Below are 20,483 nucleotides of genomic sequence, written 5' to 3'. Positions count from 1 at the left end.
CTTTTTGAATTTACTAAACCATACACTCATTGAAACTCTAATGTATAATTTGTATAGGTAAAAAAATTATGTTACTTCAAAGAAAATATTCTTGTAGAAACCTTGAATGTGGAGTATAAATGTACTATACTCTCGCTTGATAATTTTCCACTTTCACACTCACTTATATTTATCTTCGTGGCGCATACAAAAGAGACCAAAGTAGTAAATAAAGCACATCATTACGTAAAGAACGTCTTGATGAATAAGTATGATGCACTTTTGGGTCAATTTATTTAGGCATTCATGTAAACAAATGAGAGTAAATTTTTAATTTTTGTTATTTGTATAAGTATGAAAACACGGTTGTAATATATAGACAAATGTATAAGTCCAAGAATTACTAACACAGAGGAGATCGGGGCAGGATGATCCTCTTGAACCGCTATAATTATTTCTTGTGGCTTTTGAACATCGGGTGCAAATTTTTATTTTGAACAAATTCATCATAATTTTGCTATAATTTAAAAAAAAAAGTTTTTTCTACGGCACCACGCCCCTTTCCTTCCGAACAATGATCAATTTTTTTTCCTTCTTACCGAACAATTATTGGGAAGCCATGTTCCAGAAATTGGAAAAAATCAGACCCATGACATTTTCGTTGCAAATTTTATGAAGATGCTGCATTATCGATCATGAGGCAATTTTTTTTTTTAATTTTTGGGTGGTCCATCGTACCCCAGGTATCTTGTATCACTTTGAAACTTGGCTAATATATCAAACTCATGAAAAGATGACGATGACATGTCATTTTGCAAAAACAAATTTTATTGGCGAATTTTTTAGAAAAGCTGCTAAAGATCAAATTATTGAACTAGTGATGAGTAATTTTTCGATGTGGGATTTTATTTCGTATTTCAATACACAATTATTCGACTGTAATATCCATATCATACGAATCGAGCTTCATATTTATACTACTGTTTTTGATAATATACTTGTTTAATTTGTTACAATATAGTGAATACATATGATATCCAAAATGAAAAGCTATTAACGAAGGAGTAAATCAATATAATTATATGCATGTTAAATATCATCGATATTAATAATCAAACAGTTAGTATAAAATAAATACACTCTGAAATACTTTTTCAGACCATAAATAGTTCATTAATCGGGAAACATCTACATGGAATATAAATTTACATCATTTAATACCAACTTCAATTTGCGAATATTTGAATTATTTTTTACATAACAAATTATTATTTAAACATATATAAATATTTTTATCATCGATGAAACTCTCTCTGGCGATAATTTAAAAAAGAAATAACTTTTGATTAATATATTTTGATGACTAATTATCATTTCATTTAATAGTCGAGCGATAAAAAAACTGCAATGATGTATATGCGCTTTGATCGATATTTGGTACAAATACCTGAGTTCAAAAATGTAAAAAGATTGTATAGAAAAGTATTAAATGTAGAAAAGAATGCGCTATGCACATTGAATTCGATTTCGTGGCGAATTCCAGACAACCACCGTGCCGGCGGTGCTGGATTATAGCTCAGTGGCTTGGAAGGAGAACAAGACCGTGCTGGGTCATACCACGGGTGGGCTTTTGAACAAGGCTAACTAACCGGAAATGACACGTAGATAGGCGTCGTTGAATGGGTTCGTTTCGAGGTCATCATGATCGTTGTTGAATCGTTTATATATATATATATATATATATATATATGTATATTAGGATGGCCGAAAAAAACCGACTATTTCTTTCTTTTCGAGTCTCTTATGAAAATTTGTTCGTTTACGCTATTTTAAGAAGCCTCTTCAAAAATCAGCTCGATAAAAAATTTTCAAGAGGTCACTCACGAATTTTGAAAATAATAAAAATGATCGAAATTTGAATTTTTCATTTCAAATTTTTTTCTTTTTCGTGGCAGCCATAGTTTATATTTATGAAATCATGCCTACGCTGAAAATATAAGCCCAAATTTAAAATATTTAAACCTCACTCAAGAATTTTGAATGTTTCCGAGTGCTGTCTTTTGAACGTTTTCGAGCGACCCTTGAATATTAATAATAAAGCTTATCGATTTTTTTTTACCATCAATTTGCGTCACAATTAATGAAAATATAACCCGAGAAATAGAAATAATAAGTTATTTACATACTTTTTTATTTTTTAATTCAATTTTGAGGTTTTTTCGCCTATTCAAAACTTACCAAATTTTATTGATTAAGACTGTGCTGTATATTTTTGGTTATGCAAAAGTTATATTTTAGTGAAATGACAATAATTGAGTTATAAAAAAATACAAAAACCAATTCAAAGTATTAGTTACATATTATTAGTTAATATTCAAAATTTTCGAGCGCCGTTTGAATATCTAAATTTTGGGCTGAAATTTTCAGCATAGACATAATTTTACAAATATAAACCATTGCTGGCACGAGAAAGAAAAAATTTAGACGTAAAAAATCCGAATTTCAATCATTTTTAATATTTTCAAAACTCGTGAGTGATCTCTTGAAAATCTTTTATCGAGTTGATTTTTGGAGAGGTTCCTTAAAACATCGTAAGCCAACAAATTTTCATAAGAGACTCGAAAAAAAAAATAGTCGGTTTTTTTGGGCCACCCCAATATATATGTAGATTATTATATTAAGAAAGAATGGCCAAAATGGGACACCTCAAAAAATTGTGAATAAATTTTATTTTATTTTGTAAAATGAAATCTGTACTTTTTACAATTGTTTGTGTAGTCTAGAGTAACTTGAATTGGATTTTTTCACGTACATTTCTTTTCAAATAAAATACAACATTTTTTTAAGGAATTTTTCACAACCATGGAAGCAGTCATAACAGCTTTGGCATGGAGTCCACAATTCAAAAGATTCACTGTACCGTTGGCTACAAAAAATATATAATATAAGATGCCTTTATCGTTCTCTTTAAATTTGGAAAAAAAAAATTTTTTTCTATCATTATTTTTTCTAACATCTTTAACGTACTCACAATATGGCACTTACTATTTCCACTTGGATTATATGCAAACAATTTTATTAAATGACGGTTGCCCATTTTACCCGAGTATTTTTTTCTTTTTTTTTTTCCACGAAAACTGAAAGTTTGTTTCATTCACTTCGAATAAAAATAAAAAAATGAAGATTCAGTGCATTTGAATTCACGAAAATCCATTATTTCCTTAACGTTCCCATTTTGCTCACCCCTCCCCTATATTGAGTCATTTCGCAGCCACGTTTTTTTTCATGCTCTCTGCTTCAAGTCTTTTAGCATACACTAAAAAAAAATCATCTTCGAAGCATAGCCCTTAATTCAAATTTTAAAAGTATGATGAAATTTCTGGTAAAAGCGGTTTTTTAGCGATAATTTTTTTCAAGTATAAACTACAAGATTTCGAACAGTAAAAATGAAAAAAAATGTCGTAACAAAATTACACAGCTGATGCTTATGTATTTATATTTGCACTGGAGAGTAACTTTCTAGATTAATAACTGGTGACTTGATGATAATAATGGTGGACATATAAGTTTAAGGGTTTGCTCGAGAAAATGGAAAACAAGATGAAAGTGTTAGTTGGTGTGGTTTATCTACTACTGCGACTACAGTTACACTAGCTAACTAATGATGTACTATAACTTCAAACAATACCTCTCAATTAATGACCGAACGTAACCCTAGCTACTGCGGGAGAATAGTGTTACGTGAGTTCAGAACAGATTCTGAATACTTTGTCTTTGTCTTGTAGCTTTGTGCTCACTTTTCAATTCCACTACCTTATGCAAAACCCTTAATTTTATTTTACTCTTTTGTAAACCACTAATTGTATTATATTTTTTATATGGTTATATAATTAACCAACATCAAAATTTTCAACAAAAAACTCAATGAATAAAATAAGTCTATGATTAAATTCGTCTTTACGAAGGTTTGAATAAATCAAGATGAAACAGAAGTCTGAGATAAAAAGTCATAAGAAAAATATTTCATGTCACAGTTTCTTTTGTTTCAAGTACAATATTTTTATTGACAAATTGTAGAAGGAAGCATAGGATAAGTTGGGCACATAATTGCAGCAGTAACTAGTTTAGACACAAAAAATACCGAGTAAAAAACTTTTCGTAATTGTGTTAGCGACAAAATTCCTGTTAAATATTCAACATTTTCTAAGTGTTACTGCTAAAAAAATTTATGTTACAAAATACTCCAAAAAATAACATAAAAATTAGTGATGATTTTCTTTTACTCATGATCTGAGTTGATTTAAAATAGATTTAAGGACGTTCCCACCGAGCAGTCGTGCTCAACTTTAAAGACGATTCTCCCTATGTTAGGTACTATTATTATAATGAAAACTAGTTGAGGTACAGTGCACTTTTTCGCTTACTCTTACATGCGCAGAAGTCCAAAAATATTCATGTCGCGTCGATTCTCCAATCTGGCAACGTGGTTTTCGTTTCTCTGTTTATTCTTGTGTGGAAACGCGTGTTGTAGAATTTAAATGTTTTGAAAAATTTTTAGAGCTTACTTTTATATTGGTGATTATAAATAAATATTTATTAGAAAAAAATATTGGTGCTAAAATAACAAAAGTACTAGCAAGTATGTCTGAGGCTAAAAGCAAAAAAATCAACAAGAAATTCATGAAACAGCTGAACGTGAAATTCCAGATTTCAAACTGCCCGCCCAGTGCAACGTTGCCAAATCACTATCTAAAGAAATTTCGAAAACTTTTAAGAGTAGCTAACTTTTAGCATTTTTTACAAAAAAATAAACACCGCTTGTTTTTCTTATTATTACAGAAACATATTCGTTATATCTTCAATTAATGATTTTCAATTTTTTAAAATAATCGTGAGAAAATTTCTATTTTTATTCATGAAAACGTGTGTTGCAACACTGATCAGGATAGGGTTCACATGTTAAATATGCAAATTTAAATAGTCAATAATTACATATCTAGTACCGCAAGGGCTATTTTGCAAAATTTCTACGCATAAAAGATACTTAAAAGTATGTGTATTTAAAATTTCAGGAAGATTTTAAGAAAAGTGATTTCGGTGGGAACGTCCCTAAATTTTGTAAAAACTCTCCCGTTTAGATGAAGTAGAAAATTAGAAAGATAGTACTCTCTAAAAACGAATTAGTGACAATCACTACAGTCACTGCTCGTTATAAGCAATCCCGTTATAAACAAGTTTTTCCATATCATGTTATTCGTTATAACATGAAAGCTCTCCCACTTTTCACTCAAACAACATTTTCATGCCGTTAACTTTGGTTTGTACATAATCATCACGGTCATTCATCTTATTAACGCAATTTCAATCGTTGGTTATAACGAGCGACTTGCAACAGTTCACATACGTAACGCACACATGTAGAATGTGATGATGGAGGGGGAGACTGTCTTGAATTTTTTCAAGAATCTGCCGCCCTCTTCCTCTCTATTGCTATAGCGTATACTATTGCTATAGAGTATACTCACTGAAAAATAATTTCGAAGCTTTCCAATTCGAAAAAAATTTGCCAATTGAAAATAAATTATGAAAGTAATTTCGATAATTATTTAACTTAAATAAATGTAATCTCTCTAAATAATGGAAAAAAAAAAATCAAACTTGAGTTCAATTGAAAAAATGAACATTGGTTCAAATAAATCTAACAATTATTCATTTTTATCAATAAAATAGTTATTTTCATCTCGGTACTATTGATCACATAAATAAGTAACGGCAGACAAATAAAACTTGATTATTGTACTGGTGCTATTCCGATTGTCGGTATGTAGTTGAATCATCTCATTATTTTCTTTTTAAAGCTAAAGATAGCAATCTTGCCAAAAACCGTTGATGTAATTTATAATAAATGGTGTCTCATTATTGGTCACTATCTATTAAGCAAATTTATTAACTAATAATTAAATAAAATTACAGTAATAATAAGTTGTACGTTTAACCGAATATAATTAATATTTATATTATGTTGTTTGTATATTAATACATTTGCCGTTCACCACCAAGGGGTAATTTTAAACCAAACAAAATCAAATTCGTTACTATGGATATGTAAATATCTACTAATTATTGAGGTACAGCCTGTGTACATTTTGTTAATTAAAAACATTAATATCACATAAATTCCTTTTTTTTTTCTTTTTTTTTTTCAATATCAATTTATTCACGTAGGGATACATTATTTAAGTAACCTTTTCCTACTGTTTAATTATTAAAAATTTAAAATAAAAAAAAAAAATTGGATTCTATTAAATACACGGTGACTGAGTCATGAACGTTTAACCAGTGAATGAACAGTCGGATTTTTCAATATTTTAATATAAAAGAATGCAACAAAATTAGAATTTAAGTACTAAAAGCTGTCAATCAAACAGTAAGGTACCCGGGAGTAATAAGGCCTAAGTGACAGATGATATTTAAAATAACCGCCTCCGCTAAAGGCTACTCCAGTAGAAGGGTCTTGCATAGAGATGTTACGAGAAATTTATAGAGCCCCGATACCACGTTTCCTGTCGTCTATATTTCATCATCCGTCATATGCTGTCGTAGCGCAGAAGAAATTATAAAAAACAATCTAGTCTTCTGACTCTTAAAAAGTATTGTTGCTAAATTTAAAAGATGATTCATCTCTAATACCAATTTTATTAAGTAGAGATGAACTATTTCAGTTTGTTTAACCCGTAGGCCTTATTACCCTGTCGTAGTAAAACAAGGCCTATTCGTATGGTTTTTGTAAAAGTATAATTTTTTGTTTGTTTATGGTAAAAATTACTATTACTTCATTACAGTTTATGGCTAATGTATTGAAATAAAGATTAATGATACATTTCGATAATTAAATGCAATATTTTCGATTCTATTCAAAATATCCCTTAGCTAGGCCTTATTATCCGCCGGTACCTTAATTAAAGTGTTTCCTTATATAATTGTGATTAATATTTAAATGATGTTAAGTAAAAGATACAGTACCCGATCAAAGAACTAGTACCCAATCACTCGTGAATATTTGTATACCAATATTTACCAAATTTCACTAAACATAGATTTACAAATATATGATGTGATCAAGTACTAGCATCCTAATCGTTTTCAAAATTTCTCTCTAGATAAATTCTGAAGTTCGAATTATTCGCAAACTTTTATTAATTCAGCGACATTCATATTCAATTATTAAAATACCATTTCAAACACAGATTGCAGATTTCAATGTTTTTTTGTTAAAAATTGTATTTGACATTGTTAAATATAATTGAAATTTATAAATCATAACCCAATCAAATTTTTCGGGAATAGTGAACCAATTTAACTCTGTTTGACTTGTACTGATTATTGGTTGTCGGTATGTACATTCTATTTTTAAATTTAAATCAATCAAAGTAAAAAATTTATTGCGATAACAATTGCAATAATTACTTTTTGTTGAAAATTTATGGGCATGTTTTTTTCAAAAATTATACTCCGACTTCTATCAACTGTAAAAGAAAGAGAAGTTTAAAAACTTTTAAAATCAATTTTATAAAAAAGCGTGAAAAATTATTAAAAGTTGCCGAACAAAGTAGAGTTTGCGTTACTTCAATATAGAGTTATATATATCGAGATGAAAGAGAGTTAAAGAGAAATCTAAAAGAGAAAATGAGAATAAAGGTAAGAGAGTAAGACGACAACAAAGAAATGTACCTCAAAATTGATCGTCCTCGGCAACGAATGAACGTCGGGATCCTACTCGACTTGGTCGTCGTTGTCGTCCTCGTTGTTCCCGCCCGTCGACAAAAGTTTTGGCCATGCGTCATCTTAATTGGCTTAATGCCGACAAGTTACAGCGTGCAGCACATACCTAACCAACCTGCTTTTTCTCCTCGACCTACTCTGTATATCTCTATCTATCTCACTTTACTGTTTTTCCTTTTTTTTTTTCTTTTTTTTTTTTTTTAATTTAATTTTTTTTTTTTTAGTTTTCTATGTAATATCCCCAGGGATCTCAATGCGAAATCATCATAAAGTTTACTGTTCAACTCTTATTCCCCCAGGACGATCGCTCATACTGACCACTGAAAACTCTCGAATTCACGATTAGCCGACTTGTAACTGTATTTTTTTTTTTCCATTATCTGCTCGACAGAAAAAAAAATTTATAAAACTTATTAATTATTCCTAATTTTTTAATATCAGATATTACACTGTGTTAGTGATACTAAAAATTCATATTCAATTTTATCTGAAAACCATTCCGAAGATTTTTTTTACCATTCACTTTAAAATATCTTATTAGTAATTTTTTAATGAAAATTAAAAAAGATTTGGAAAAACCAAAAGTGCAAGCCTCGAACTCGATAATGCTATATTTTGAAAAGTTAAATGTCAAAATAGTTTGAATCACCCGCGTTTTTTTCATAGAAATCCATTCCACGGTAAATATGCGGTAATAAATGTCAACAAAAATGTAAGATAAGGAGAACATTCCTAATAAAAATGGATGCGGTGTGTTTATCTTTACATATAAAATTGCCGGTTTTAACAGTAATGATTTATTATAAAAAAAAAAAATCCAGAAAGACTACAGTAGTGATTTTCGAAAGGAACCTTCTTTGCATAATTCTGAAGATTGTGAAAAAAAAAAAAAAAAAAAAATTAAGTCGTTTCGTCAAGCCGTTCTCGAGATACCCGTACCACGACCATTTTTTAGACCACAGATTAATGGACGTCCACAATAAATTTGATTTCTTGCACTTTTTTAACTTCCCGCTAAGAAAATTGAAAATTTTCAAAAATTCGGGAAGTTATTGGTTTTGTTCCGATTTTCGAAAATCAAATTTCTAAGTGATCTTGACGTTTTGAACGGATGAACCGATTTTTATCATCAAGGTATCATTCAACGCGACTTGTCAATATCTAAAAGCTGAAAAAAAAATTGAGCTTGATCGGTAGGGCTCGTTCAGAGATATTCCAAAAATAAACTTTTTTCAAAAATGTATTTTTTGGATAACTTGCAATGTGCTCGATGGATTGATTCCAAAATCAACTGGGCTCTGAAACTTCATAAGCCGCGTCGAATGCCACCTCAGCCATCGAAATCGATTCATTCTTTCAATAGAAACTGTTGTCGAAAGAATTGAAAAAAAATTTTTTTTTAGTATTTTCGAAATTTCTCAAAAACGACTGAATAAATCAATTTCAAAATCTAATCAGCTGTAGAACTCAATAAAACGGGTCGATTGCCACCTTAACCGTCTAAAACGGTTAATTCGTTCGAGAGATATCGTTGGAGAAAAAATGGTAAAAACTTTTTTTTTTTTTCGAAAACGAAGGCATACAAAAGTATTTTCGAAATCAAAGAGCGAAAATGTATCCACAACAATTTTCTAGCTCAAGGAGCTCGAAAACAGCGGTAAGTTTTCGGGCTGGCCCGCAGAGTCAACTGATAGACCGATTTTTTTTATATTAATACGTATCGAGCAACTTAAAAAAAGTATCAGGCTTATTCATTAGTGTTCTCTCTTTATATTGATGTGCTTTTCATAGCGTGCAAGTGCGATATAAAAATAATATATACAGTTTAATGTGAGAAATCGCGTGACCTTGACAAGTCGGTTATAAAGCACAGCCTCTTCACTTCGCGTTCGAGGCATGCAAAAATAATGATTATGTATTCTACACTGTGAAAACTTGCCATTAAATTTTACTATGGGTGCATTGTAACCGCGAACCATAAGAAAACTGGCACAAAATTTACAAGTGTCCCATAGTAAACGTATGCGCATAGGTACCAATCGTGTCGTCTGCGCATACCGTTTACTATGGGACACTTGTAAATTTTGTGCCAGTTTTCTTATGGTCCGCGGTTACAATGCACCCATAGTAAAATTTGTTGGAAATTTTTCACAGTGTACTGTACCCTAGTCACTTTAATCACTAAAATTTTGAACTATAAATTATTTTAAAATCAACATTATGCATCGTAATTCCGAAGATTAGATAAAATTAAAATTGTTATTATCATTTTTTTAAATTTTATTAATTGTAGTACAAATTAAATGCGATAAGACCTAGTGTATAATATATAAATGTGGCCTACTTTTTTTTTTCAACTAACGACTGTAAAGTTATATAATACTTTATGAGTAAATTATATGAGTCTTTGATCAGGGAATAAAAAAAAAAACGTTGTTGCCTCCAATAACGAGTACTACCTTTTATAAACGTTGATAAAATATGCTGAATTTATACTGAGGAAAAGCCCATTATAAAAAAAAGTATCTTACTATTTTTTATAAATATGTGCATAAATTTTATATATAAATATTATTACATGCTGTGTATTGTGTTACATAAATTATTTTTATTCATAAATCTTAATGACAAAAAATTTGAATACCACTATAATGAAAAGCATCAATGCTGTTAAGTTAATATTATAATGTTTTCGTTGAGGAATAAATCCTATTTTATTTTTTCACAAAATACTATTTCAATAATAAATACACAGGAAAAAATATCGTGCTTTGAACGATCTAATAGATTCAGCTGCCCAATTTCAAAACACAGTAAGGGATAAATTTTTCAAAATCGATTTTTTAGTATTTTTAGTTTCAGTGGAGTCTTCTGCACATGATTCAATACATATTAAAAAAAAAATTATTCTTGTCAGTTACTGTGTTTTGAAATTGAGTAGCCGAGATCGTGATGCGTTTATCGTTAAAGGAGCGATTTGTGTATAGCTACCGTCGCAATCGATTCCAGTCTTATTCACGATCCGAATCGCTGTCAGCACTATAGGTATCACTACTTTCACACTAACGTCCAAATAGCGAAGTTTCACATTATCATATTATTTCAATAAAAAATTTATTAATCTATATTCTGAAACTCAACATAAATAACTTATTAAAAATAAATCCCTTCTTTTATTACTCATCGGTCGCACTTGGATTGGCTTTTGCATACAGTCTACGGATTTCATTCTAAAGCTCTTCTCGAATACCGACAGTGCAAAGAAAAAAATGGTGTAAAAATTAATTCTCATCAATTAAAATTTAACTTTGATATAATTTTTTGTATTAAATGTTATAAAATTGCTTTTCATAATTATAATGCTCGACGTTATGCTCGAATAATCTTTATCGAACTGATGCATAATGAAAATACGTGGGAAAGTACTTGGTGCTTTACAGAGCTTCAAGTTATACCTTTGGCGGCAAGTATCTACATACTTGCTGCACATTCTATACATATAAATTTTACTGTCTGTGTGTAGCGGCTATCTTTCTCTCACTCGATCCATGTAGTAACTTATCTGCCTTCTCACTTGATATTACCCTTTTTGGCATGTTACAAACTCACCCATATCACGCACTATTCAACCTCGTACATACATGTACACACATGTACGTAAACGAGAGAGAAGTGAACAATTCACTAGAAAGTTCGTTTGCCCGGTCATATACTATGAGCCAGGTGGTGGCTGGTTCAAGGCAACTTCGACGCGTATTAAGCTCGTTAAGCTACACGAAACCTAGCCAAGAGTCTTATGGAAGACTGCCCGAGCGTTGCTAGTGAATCTTCCGCTTGCGTTTATTTTATCGTCGCATCAAAGAACTTTCACAATGTACCTTGGGACAGACTTGATATATTCATGTATATATATATATCATTTTTTTTATTTTTCACTATTAATATGACTGTACAATACAGAGCTTTTGAAGTATTTTAAAAAATAATTCTTAACGTAACAATATAAAAAGCTTTACTCATAATAGAAGAAAACCCTTCAAGTACATCCGTCTATATTACTGAGCATAAGATGTAAGATCATAATATATATATATATATATATATATTTTTTTTTTTCTATTATACTAGTTTATTAGAGACTGTGGAACTCCGCTGCATTTCTTATGAATTAACGAAGAAATAACAAGCTTGCACAGCTACTTGGAATATAATTTAGCTCATTCTGATGTAACGTATACGATTACTTGTCTAGATAGATATCATTAATTAAATTATAAAATTAAAAGTTCAAAGTGTAGAAAAAGTTTTTTTAAGTGCGAGCGATGGAGATCATATCTTAGAATACTCTATATGAACTTTTATTATTTTCTTATTTTCTGATAAGAAAATTAAAAAATTTTAAAAATAAGAAAATTGTTAACTTCAGTTTGATATTTGAAAATTTATTTATTATCGGATTCTAATGCTTACTGTGGGGTTTTAAAAAATAGTTGTAGGATTATTTTTGCTATTTATGTATTTTGGTATTTAAGTTTTAATTTTTGACGTAGCGACTGGATTGGGTGTTGTAAATTTAAGGATTAAAATAGGTAATGCTGTAAATATGCCAAGAGTTAATGTTGCGTGGGAATAGAAAATTGTAAGATGGTTGTGTGTGATTGTTTTGGGAATAGGATGACTATAGTAGTGTGAAGAGTACATGTAAGTATACCGCAGCTGGTTGTGAGGCCCAAGTAGAAATAAATGTATGTAGTAGTAATTGTTAAAGGGGGCAGTTTAAGAGCAGCATTGATGTAAGAAGGACCTTTGTCGAGACTACGTATTAAATAAATTCTTATGATTATCTTTGATCTGTGATTCTTTCAGTAAAGATGTAAACAACATTTAATATCCTTATCTAGTATCTACACCATCCTATTCGACACTACATTACTGTAAAAAATTTTTGGAGTAAACATGGATTAATTTCACTGATTTGCAGTACTTTTCACTAGTTCATTTTAAGAGAGAGCGAATATTTTTTTATTTATTTACTCCCCTCGGAGTAAAAATTACTGGGGGGGGGGGAGGTGTTACATAACATGTTTGCTTTTTTATAAGCATATCTTTTAGGTGTGCATTGCATGTCCGAAGCTCTACAAGAGCATTGAAAGTATCCCTGTCCATCGCTGCAGTTTTTGACAGCTTCCCTCAAAGATAACAAATTATTCATGGCGATTTTATACCGTAAAACTGTAAATGTCATGGTAGCTTACCATGTATTAATGAATAAAATTTAATTTGCTTTTTTATTTAATCCGCATTCACATCTATCACTTCTAAACATTACAGTCAGCAATACCACGTGGTATATATTATTATTATTACTATTAGACATTTCACGAACTGTCGAAATAACTTAGACATTGCGTGTGATTCTGCAACAGAACACAATCTGTCTGAAGCCCTGTTGCATTTCATGAAATGCCTAAAAATTGTGGTCACTTCGTGTAACATAACGACCATTACTCCATCTGTCTGCAGTTCATGAAATGTCTAGACGCTTCATGAAATGTCTAATTTCATGACGTGTCTACGACATATATATATATATATATATATATATATATATATATGTGTGATACAGCCCGCCATGTTAAATGGATGTTGGCTACAATTTTTATCGAATCTTAATGAAACTTGGTGCATTTGTTCTTTGAAAAATTACCTCAAACAAGTTCGAATATGAACAAAGTCGATCGAATAGCTTTTTTTGCTTCATTCATAAATAACTTTTGAACCAAAAGTAATAACTTAATTTCGTACAATGCATCTTGAAGTTCGTACTATTAGCTTTAATCGTCATTACATAACTTGTGTTTTACAATAATTTCCTCTAAGAAATTAATGATCTCAAATATTGAATAAAAATTGAAAATAATTTGAAATTAAAAAATATACTTTTCCATTCTGGGTATAGTCAAATGGTACTGTTTTTCTTTGAATGTTTTTAAATAGCCGTAATTGATCGATTCCAAAATATAAATAGCTCTAAAACGATAAAATATATCGGGACTGAAAGCTCAATTTAGTGAAGTACATCTAAAAGTCTATAATTTCTCATTTTGAATGTAAAATATCTGTATGCTAATTTGTCTGTCTTATTGATATTCAGAAATCCACAACTGTAATTTACGAAGAATAGCTAATCCGTCATTACCATAGGTTATACAATTTTTACCATATTTTAATTTTAATTCTACTGGTTCGAATCTGTTCAGCAATACCTTAACATTATTTGAAGGGAATTTCATTTGGAAGTGTATAGAAAATTTAGAAATTTACATTTTCTCCCTAGCTGCTGAAATTTTTTTTTTTTTTTTTTTTAATCAGCACCATAAAACGATTTGTGAAATCTATTAAATAATAATCAGCATGCAGCTTTAAAAAGTCAAAAATTTTTCATTGATCGAGTACCAAGAATATTGTGCTCATCGAGCATTTGAATTTTAATGACAACAATCGAAAAATAATCTATAAATTGGGAAATAAAATAGTCATATATTTGTTCAATAAAACTGACTATTCAAACTCGAATTAACTAATTTCATTACTTTAATAATACGTCTAGTTTAAGTAGTAAATAAATGTAAAAATCTATTTGAAAAATAGTAATATTATTTTGCACTCAACATAAAACATTAATTGCATCACAATTGACTAGTCAGTACAAAAGTTTTTATCATTACATTCCCTTTTATTACCTTTGTAATATTTTTTTTATGCCTTATAGTTTAAATTTACTGCATCGATGATCCGTAATACCCTACATATTATAGCTTAAAGCCAGTCACATTTTACGATATTTCGCTTAACTCAAATCCCGTACAGTTGAGAATTACTTTTGTACTTTAGAATATGACAAAACAGTTGAATAAAAAATCAATTCAATATTAAATTTTATATTTACAACAAAAAAAAATTTTATTAACCTCCAGCCCGACGTTGTATTATAAATTTCACTATCATAATTATTACTATTTCACTCAATACATTTATCTTTCTTGAGCTGTGAATTTTATTATACTGTATTATTGTGATAACTACATGGTATGATAATGAATGGACGCACATTTATTACAGCCAAGTTAAAATAATTCAAATTTACCCAAGTTTGAATTTTTTATAAATTAGACCTATTGAAATTGTTTCAGATTTATGTTGATTAAGAATTTCTAAATAAAATTATTTGATCACCTTATTTTCGAAATTTGATCTCTAAGCCATATATGTTTTATTTACGATCTGTCTCAACTTGAGAGCTCATAGTATTCAGGGTAATATCGTTCAAGTCACTAAAAATTATGTTTCCGAACATCGGAACGTTTTTCGCGAAACGAAAAAAAAAAAAAAAAATAAATAAAATGAAAAGTAAAAAATCTACTGAATTTAGATTTTTGAAATGTTTCGCCTAAGTAGGGGAGGGGGGGGGGGGCAAAATGGAGCCCTAAAGATTTGGGGGTCCACTATACCCCCCTTTTCCTACTAGTATGTCAGCCGAAAATTGCAGCCCCCGCAATTACCCCTTAAGTAAATTTTAAGCAGGCAAACTACATGAATTTTTTTCATTTTCGTTACGCGAAAAACGTTACAATTTTCAGGTACATTAAAAATTAAATAATTTCTCTAAAAATGTTATTTCAATATCACGAAAAGGTATTTTCTTTTATGACTTTAAAAAAGATATAGTTTTCTTTTAAAGCAGTTTTTTTTCTGAACATATATTTTTTAATTTATCGTCTAGTTATTGGACATAGTTGTTTTTTTACAACACCGCATGAAAATACCCTATATGATAAATATGTATAAAAAAATATATGATCAATATGAGACCATATAAGTGGCCAAAAACGATATATATTTTCATATATATAATATAGTAAGTTTTAATATAATTAATTATATACGTAAGTTTATAAGTTAATACATGTAATATATACATTTATATTCATATATGTAAACTTATGAGTTAGCACATATGTATTACATATATTGATAATTATATATGTAAATTTGTAAGCTAGCACACATATATATTCTGAACACAATATTTGAATCTTATAACAGAGAGAGGAAGACCGAAAAGAATAGATTTTATTTATTCTTACATAGGGGAGGCCGGGGCACGACGGCCCACCCGGGGCACAGCGGCCCACTCCAAAAATTTTGTCAAAAAATAAATTTAATTTTTTTTAGTTAAGTAGCGAAATCCGGGGCAAAATGGACCATCAAAAAACTTTTTCCATAAAACATTGTTGATAAAAATTTTTTTTTCAAAAATATATTGATAAAATTTTTTTTTTTTTTAATTTTATGATAAAAATGATTTGATAAGAATTTTTTTCAAAAAAATTAAAATTTGTCAAACCACAATCAAGTAATTTCTAATCTAAAATATAACAAAAACTTTTGGGATTAAAAATTATACAGCAACTTAAAAAATAAGAATATTTTGTATTAATCAACAAATTTTAAATTATTTTAAGAATAATTATAACAAATAACAATTTTTATAATTGATAAATTTTTAAACACTTAGCTTCCTAAAAATATTTAAACAATTAAATAAAAAAATTCAATTAATTATTTTGAGAATAGTTATAACAAATAACAATTTTTATAATTAATAAATCTTTAAATACTTAGCTTCCTAAAAATATTCAAACAATTAAATAAAAAAATTCAATTAATTATTTTGAGAATAGTTATAACAAATAACAATTTTTATAATTAATAAATCTTTAAATACTTGGCTTCCTAAAAATATTTAAACAATTAAATAAAAAAAATACAATTAATTATTTTAAGAGTAATTATAACAAAGAACAATTTTTATAATTGATAAATCTTTAAACACTTAGCTTTCTAAAAATATTTAAACAATTAAATAAAAAAATACAATTAATTATTTTCACAGTAATCACAGGTATATTCATCTGAAAAATCTTCCTCAATACTTGCACAGGAATCGTGAGACCACATTTTGCAGTTATTGCACTGAATCCATGATTCCTTTGATTCAGAATAGAGTCCATTACAATACAGGCAATGGCAATCACTGTCTTCTTTTTGAGAACTTTTTTTTTTTTTAATTTTTGGAGCTTTGTTTTTATTAGTGACTTTTTCTGCTATTATATTTTTTATTTTTTGATTATTTTTTTTTTCTTCCAACTCATCACGGTATTGTTTACTGGTTAAAATCCTCGTCACACCTCGACGTCGTTTTTTTGGCGGGGAGTCTCTTGATGGCAATGGCTTGATGTCGTAAGGTGTTACATAAAACTTCGATGTGTTTTGTCTCATCGTTGCTTTGGATGATGCAGCAGTTTTAGTGATATTTTCAGTAAGAGATTTTTCCATCTCTTCATCGGAGCTTTCGTCAATAATTTGTGGTCTAAAGTACCTAGATGGGGGCCTCAACGATGGTTTACCAGTGGAGGTGGAGGCAATTGGAATAATTACTGGCTCTTCAAGTTGTTGTTGCAGTTCAGGTTTTTCTGGCTCTTGCTGTCTAAGCTCTTGTTGCTCAAGTTGCTGCTGTTCAGGTTGTTGCTCGGGTTCAGGTCCTTCAATAAAATCTGTCTTGCACAAATCACTCAGACTTTGGGTCAGATTTTCTAGTGATTGTTCTTCAGGTGGTTTGTTGCTATTGGTAGTGTCGGCAGGAGCAAAATCTTTTGAGTCAAAAATATCTGGATTCATTGGGTAAATTCCAGTTTTTCGGAAACCATTTATTATAGTTTCAGGCTTTGCTGCTTTATTTAATGCATTACTGAACAGCATTGGCAGAACTTCAGGCGTGACGACTCTTCCTGGGTGCTCTGATAACCATTTTTTTACTTCTTGCTCATAATAAGAAGATATTGGTTTCATTACACTGACATCCAATGGTTGTAAACGGTGAGTGCAATGAGGTGGCAAGCAAAGAATTACAACGTGATGATCACGAGCGTAGTCAATCACATCTAAATTGTTAGTGTGTGTCGTATGCCCATCCAAAATCAGCAGCACTGGATCTTCAGAAGTTGGCTTAACCTGGTCAACAAACCATTGGAACCACTGCAAGAAGAGATCATGTTGCATCCAGCCACTGGAATGACAAAGCCCCCAACTTCCTGGGATTGTATTATTCAACAAGTTGGGTTTCATACGCTTACGAGGAAAAATGAACAATGGTGGTAAAAATTGTCCTGAAGCTGAAACACAAAGCTCCATTGTCACATTTTTACCTCGCTCAGCTGACGTTAAAATTCCAACTTGTTTTTTTCCTTTCTCAACAATGATTTTCCCGTGAGTTTTTGGGACACTACTACAGCCAGTTTCATCTACGTTAAAAATACGATGAGGAAGTAGATTGTATTTTTCCATAATCTGTTTTAGTAAGTTAAAAAAATTTTGAATGACAATCCGATTGAAACCAGCTGCCCGTGCTGCTGATGTGCTTTCAGGTTTGCGTAACGATAAGGTGGGGTTACGTTTCAAAAATCCTTGCAGCCAATCTTCTCCAGCTACTCCATTTACAAATGGATGTTTAATTTGATTTTTTTCAGCGAGCTGATAAGCGAGGATTCTCACCTCGAAGCTTGATAATCCAAATAATCGACTTTCTAAATCTTTTAAATAACTGACAAGTTCGGATTCTTGCACAGGACTAAAAACTGGAGTAAACTTTCTGGGTAGCCCTACAATAAAAATTTTAGTTTATAATTATTTTCTTCGATTAAATTACACAGTAAAAAATTTTACGTTATTATTGCGTCAAAAAATTAATCCATTAAAGTTAGCAGTCGCTTGACAATTTTTTAATTTTTTTTAATAAATTAATTTACTCCAAAAAATTATTCCTAAAAAATTGGATTTTTTATTTTTTTTATTTTCTAAATGTCAATTTTCTTTTCTCATTTTTTTTTTTTTTTGACAATTTATTTGTTAAAAAAATTCTTAAAATTATAAAATATGTGCTAAATTAATTCTCATCAAAGAATTTTGTGTTAAAAATTTTTATGTTAAATATTTAGCATAAAAATTTTTTGACGCATTGATGCAAAATTTTTTACTGTGTATTAATAAAATAATTGTTTTAGATTCTCAATACCTTTCGATGATACAAACTCTATATCATTGTTTAATTTATAAAAATTGGATCGGCGTCTCAGAGTGGTTTTTGGTACTCCAAACGCTTTTGAAGCAGCAAGATATCCCATCTCTCCTTGGTTAACTGCTTCGATAGCTTTTGCCATAGCCAATTCATTCCATGACATATGAGTATTTTTTGATTTATAATTGCGCACCATTTTTTATTTTAGAAAATATGAGAAGTAAAATTAAAATTGTAAAATTTACCGCCGAACTGTAGTGAACCTCCAACACAAATATAGTCATATGATGTACAACTCCATATTTATTTTCAACATTTACAACGCCACTTAGCGACTGTTTCAAAAACTTTACCGACCGTTGATGTCATCAACCAATCGTTTGGCGGTACTTTTAAATTTACATCGTACGGAATTAAAATTTTTTCTGAGTTTCAAATAGAAAATCTTTGTAATTTAATTTTTTTCTAAACAAAGAAAGTGAAAAGGGGTGGGGGAAGTTAAAAAATAATAACTATCATTTCAAAATGTTTTTTTTTTAAATTAGAATAAATGAATAATATTAAAAAAGAAAAAAATTTTTGGTAATATTTTTTTTTTTTAATTATTCTCCAGAAGTGGGCCGTTGTGCCCCAGAAAAAAAAAATTTTTTTTTTGTGGGTTTTGACCAAATTATCATATATTCCCTCAAGATAAGGCACAAGAAAATTTTTTAGATGATCAATAGTAGCTAGAAATAATAACTCGCTTAAGTGGGCCGCTATGCCCCGGTCTCCCCTATATGGGGAGACTTATATTGTTCTATATATCGAAAAATATATAAAATTTATACAGTTGAATACATGGAACATATATTGTGCCATATAATGATGAATTATATATGTATTCTTATTTGTTTCCATATATAAATAACATCGATTTTTGAATATATTGAGATTATAAGTTTTCAAATATATATATAATATATTGAAGTTATACGATAATATATAAAATCATATAAGAGAAAACATATATAAAAATATAATAAAATCGGCCAAAATCTACATATAGTTCTATATAAGATTTTATGTATTGTCATATATATATTTATATCTGTAACATTTATTTTTACCATATATGATATTTTCATGTGGGACAGCTAACAAAAAAAATATCTTAGGTGTCAATTGAGATAAGTGGAGCTATTTTTTATGGACATTTTTCCGTTTTTTGTGTCATTTTAAACAATAGTGTATTGTGTGTCGAGGGATGAAACAAGATGATTTCAAACGAAGTTGAAGTCGATTTCGCTGAAGACAAGAGCGAACATAACCCAAAATCTGAAATTGTGTTTTATCCAATACCACGTGCTGAATTTATCATATTACTTGTATTGATACTGAGAGTTTCAGCGTCTAGAGCCAACCAAAACAGCTTAATTTTTTACCGACAGTATAGCAAAAAAATAAAACTGTAAAGTTAAGTAATTGAGGAATTTAATAACTTTTTATTAATTAAATAATTTTTTTCATTGTAACTCGCGCTCGGTCCAATAAATTGAACCTCAAATTTAGGCTGAAAATAATAATAATCTTGAACCTCTACGTT

General features: G+C 29.6%; 2 protein-coding genes across 6 annotated transcripts in view; one reads left to right on the top strand and one right to left on the bottom strand.

Annotated features, from left to right (window-relative positions):
- Positions 1 to 20,483, top strand: part of LOC103571396 (uncharacterized) — a 238,384-nt gene that overhangs the window by 103,492 nt on the left and 114,409 nt on the right. The window lies entirely within an intron of this gene.
- LOC106694013 (uncharacterized) lies at positions 16,562 to 19,384 on the bottom strand. The gene is made up of 2 exons (XM_014443913.2): positions 18,896 to 19,384; positions 16,562 to 18,482 (listed from the first exon to the last, which is right to left on the bottom strand). The coding sequence occupies exons 1-2, from the start codon at positions 19,092 to 19,094 to the stop codon at positions 16,702 to 16,704; spliced, it is 1,980 nt and encodes a 659-aa protein (XP_014299399.1). The 5' UTR covers positions 19,095 to 19,384; the 3' UTR covers positions 16,562 to 16,701.

Source organism: Microplitis demolitor, chromosome 7 (genome assembly GCF_026212275.2).
Source record: "Microplitis demolitor isolate Queensland-Clemson2020A chromosome 7, iyMicDemo2.1a, whole genome shotgun sequence".
Lineage (NCBI taxonomy): Eukaryota > Metazoa > Arthropoda > Insecta > Hymenoptera > Braconidae > Microplitis > Microplitis demolitor.
This window is presented reverse-complemented; position numbering and strand designations above follow the sequence as displayed.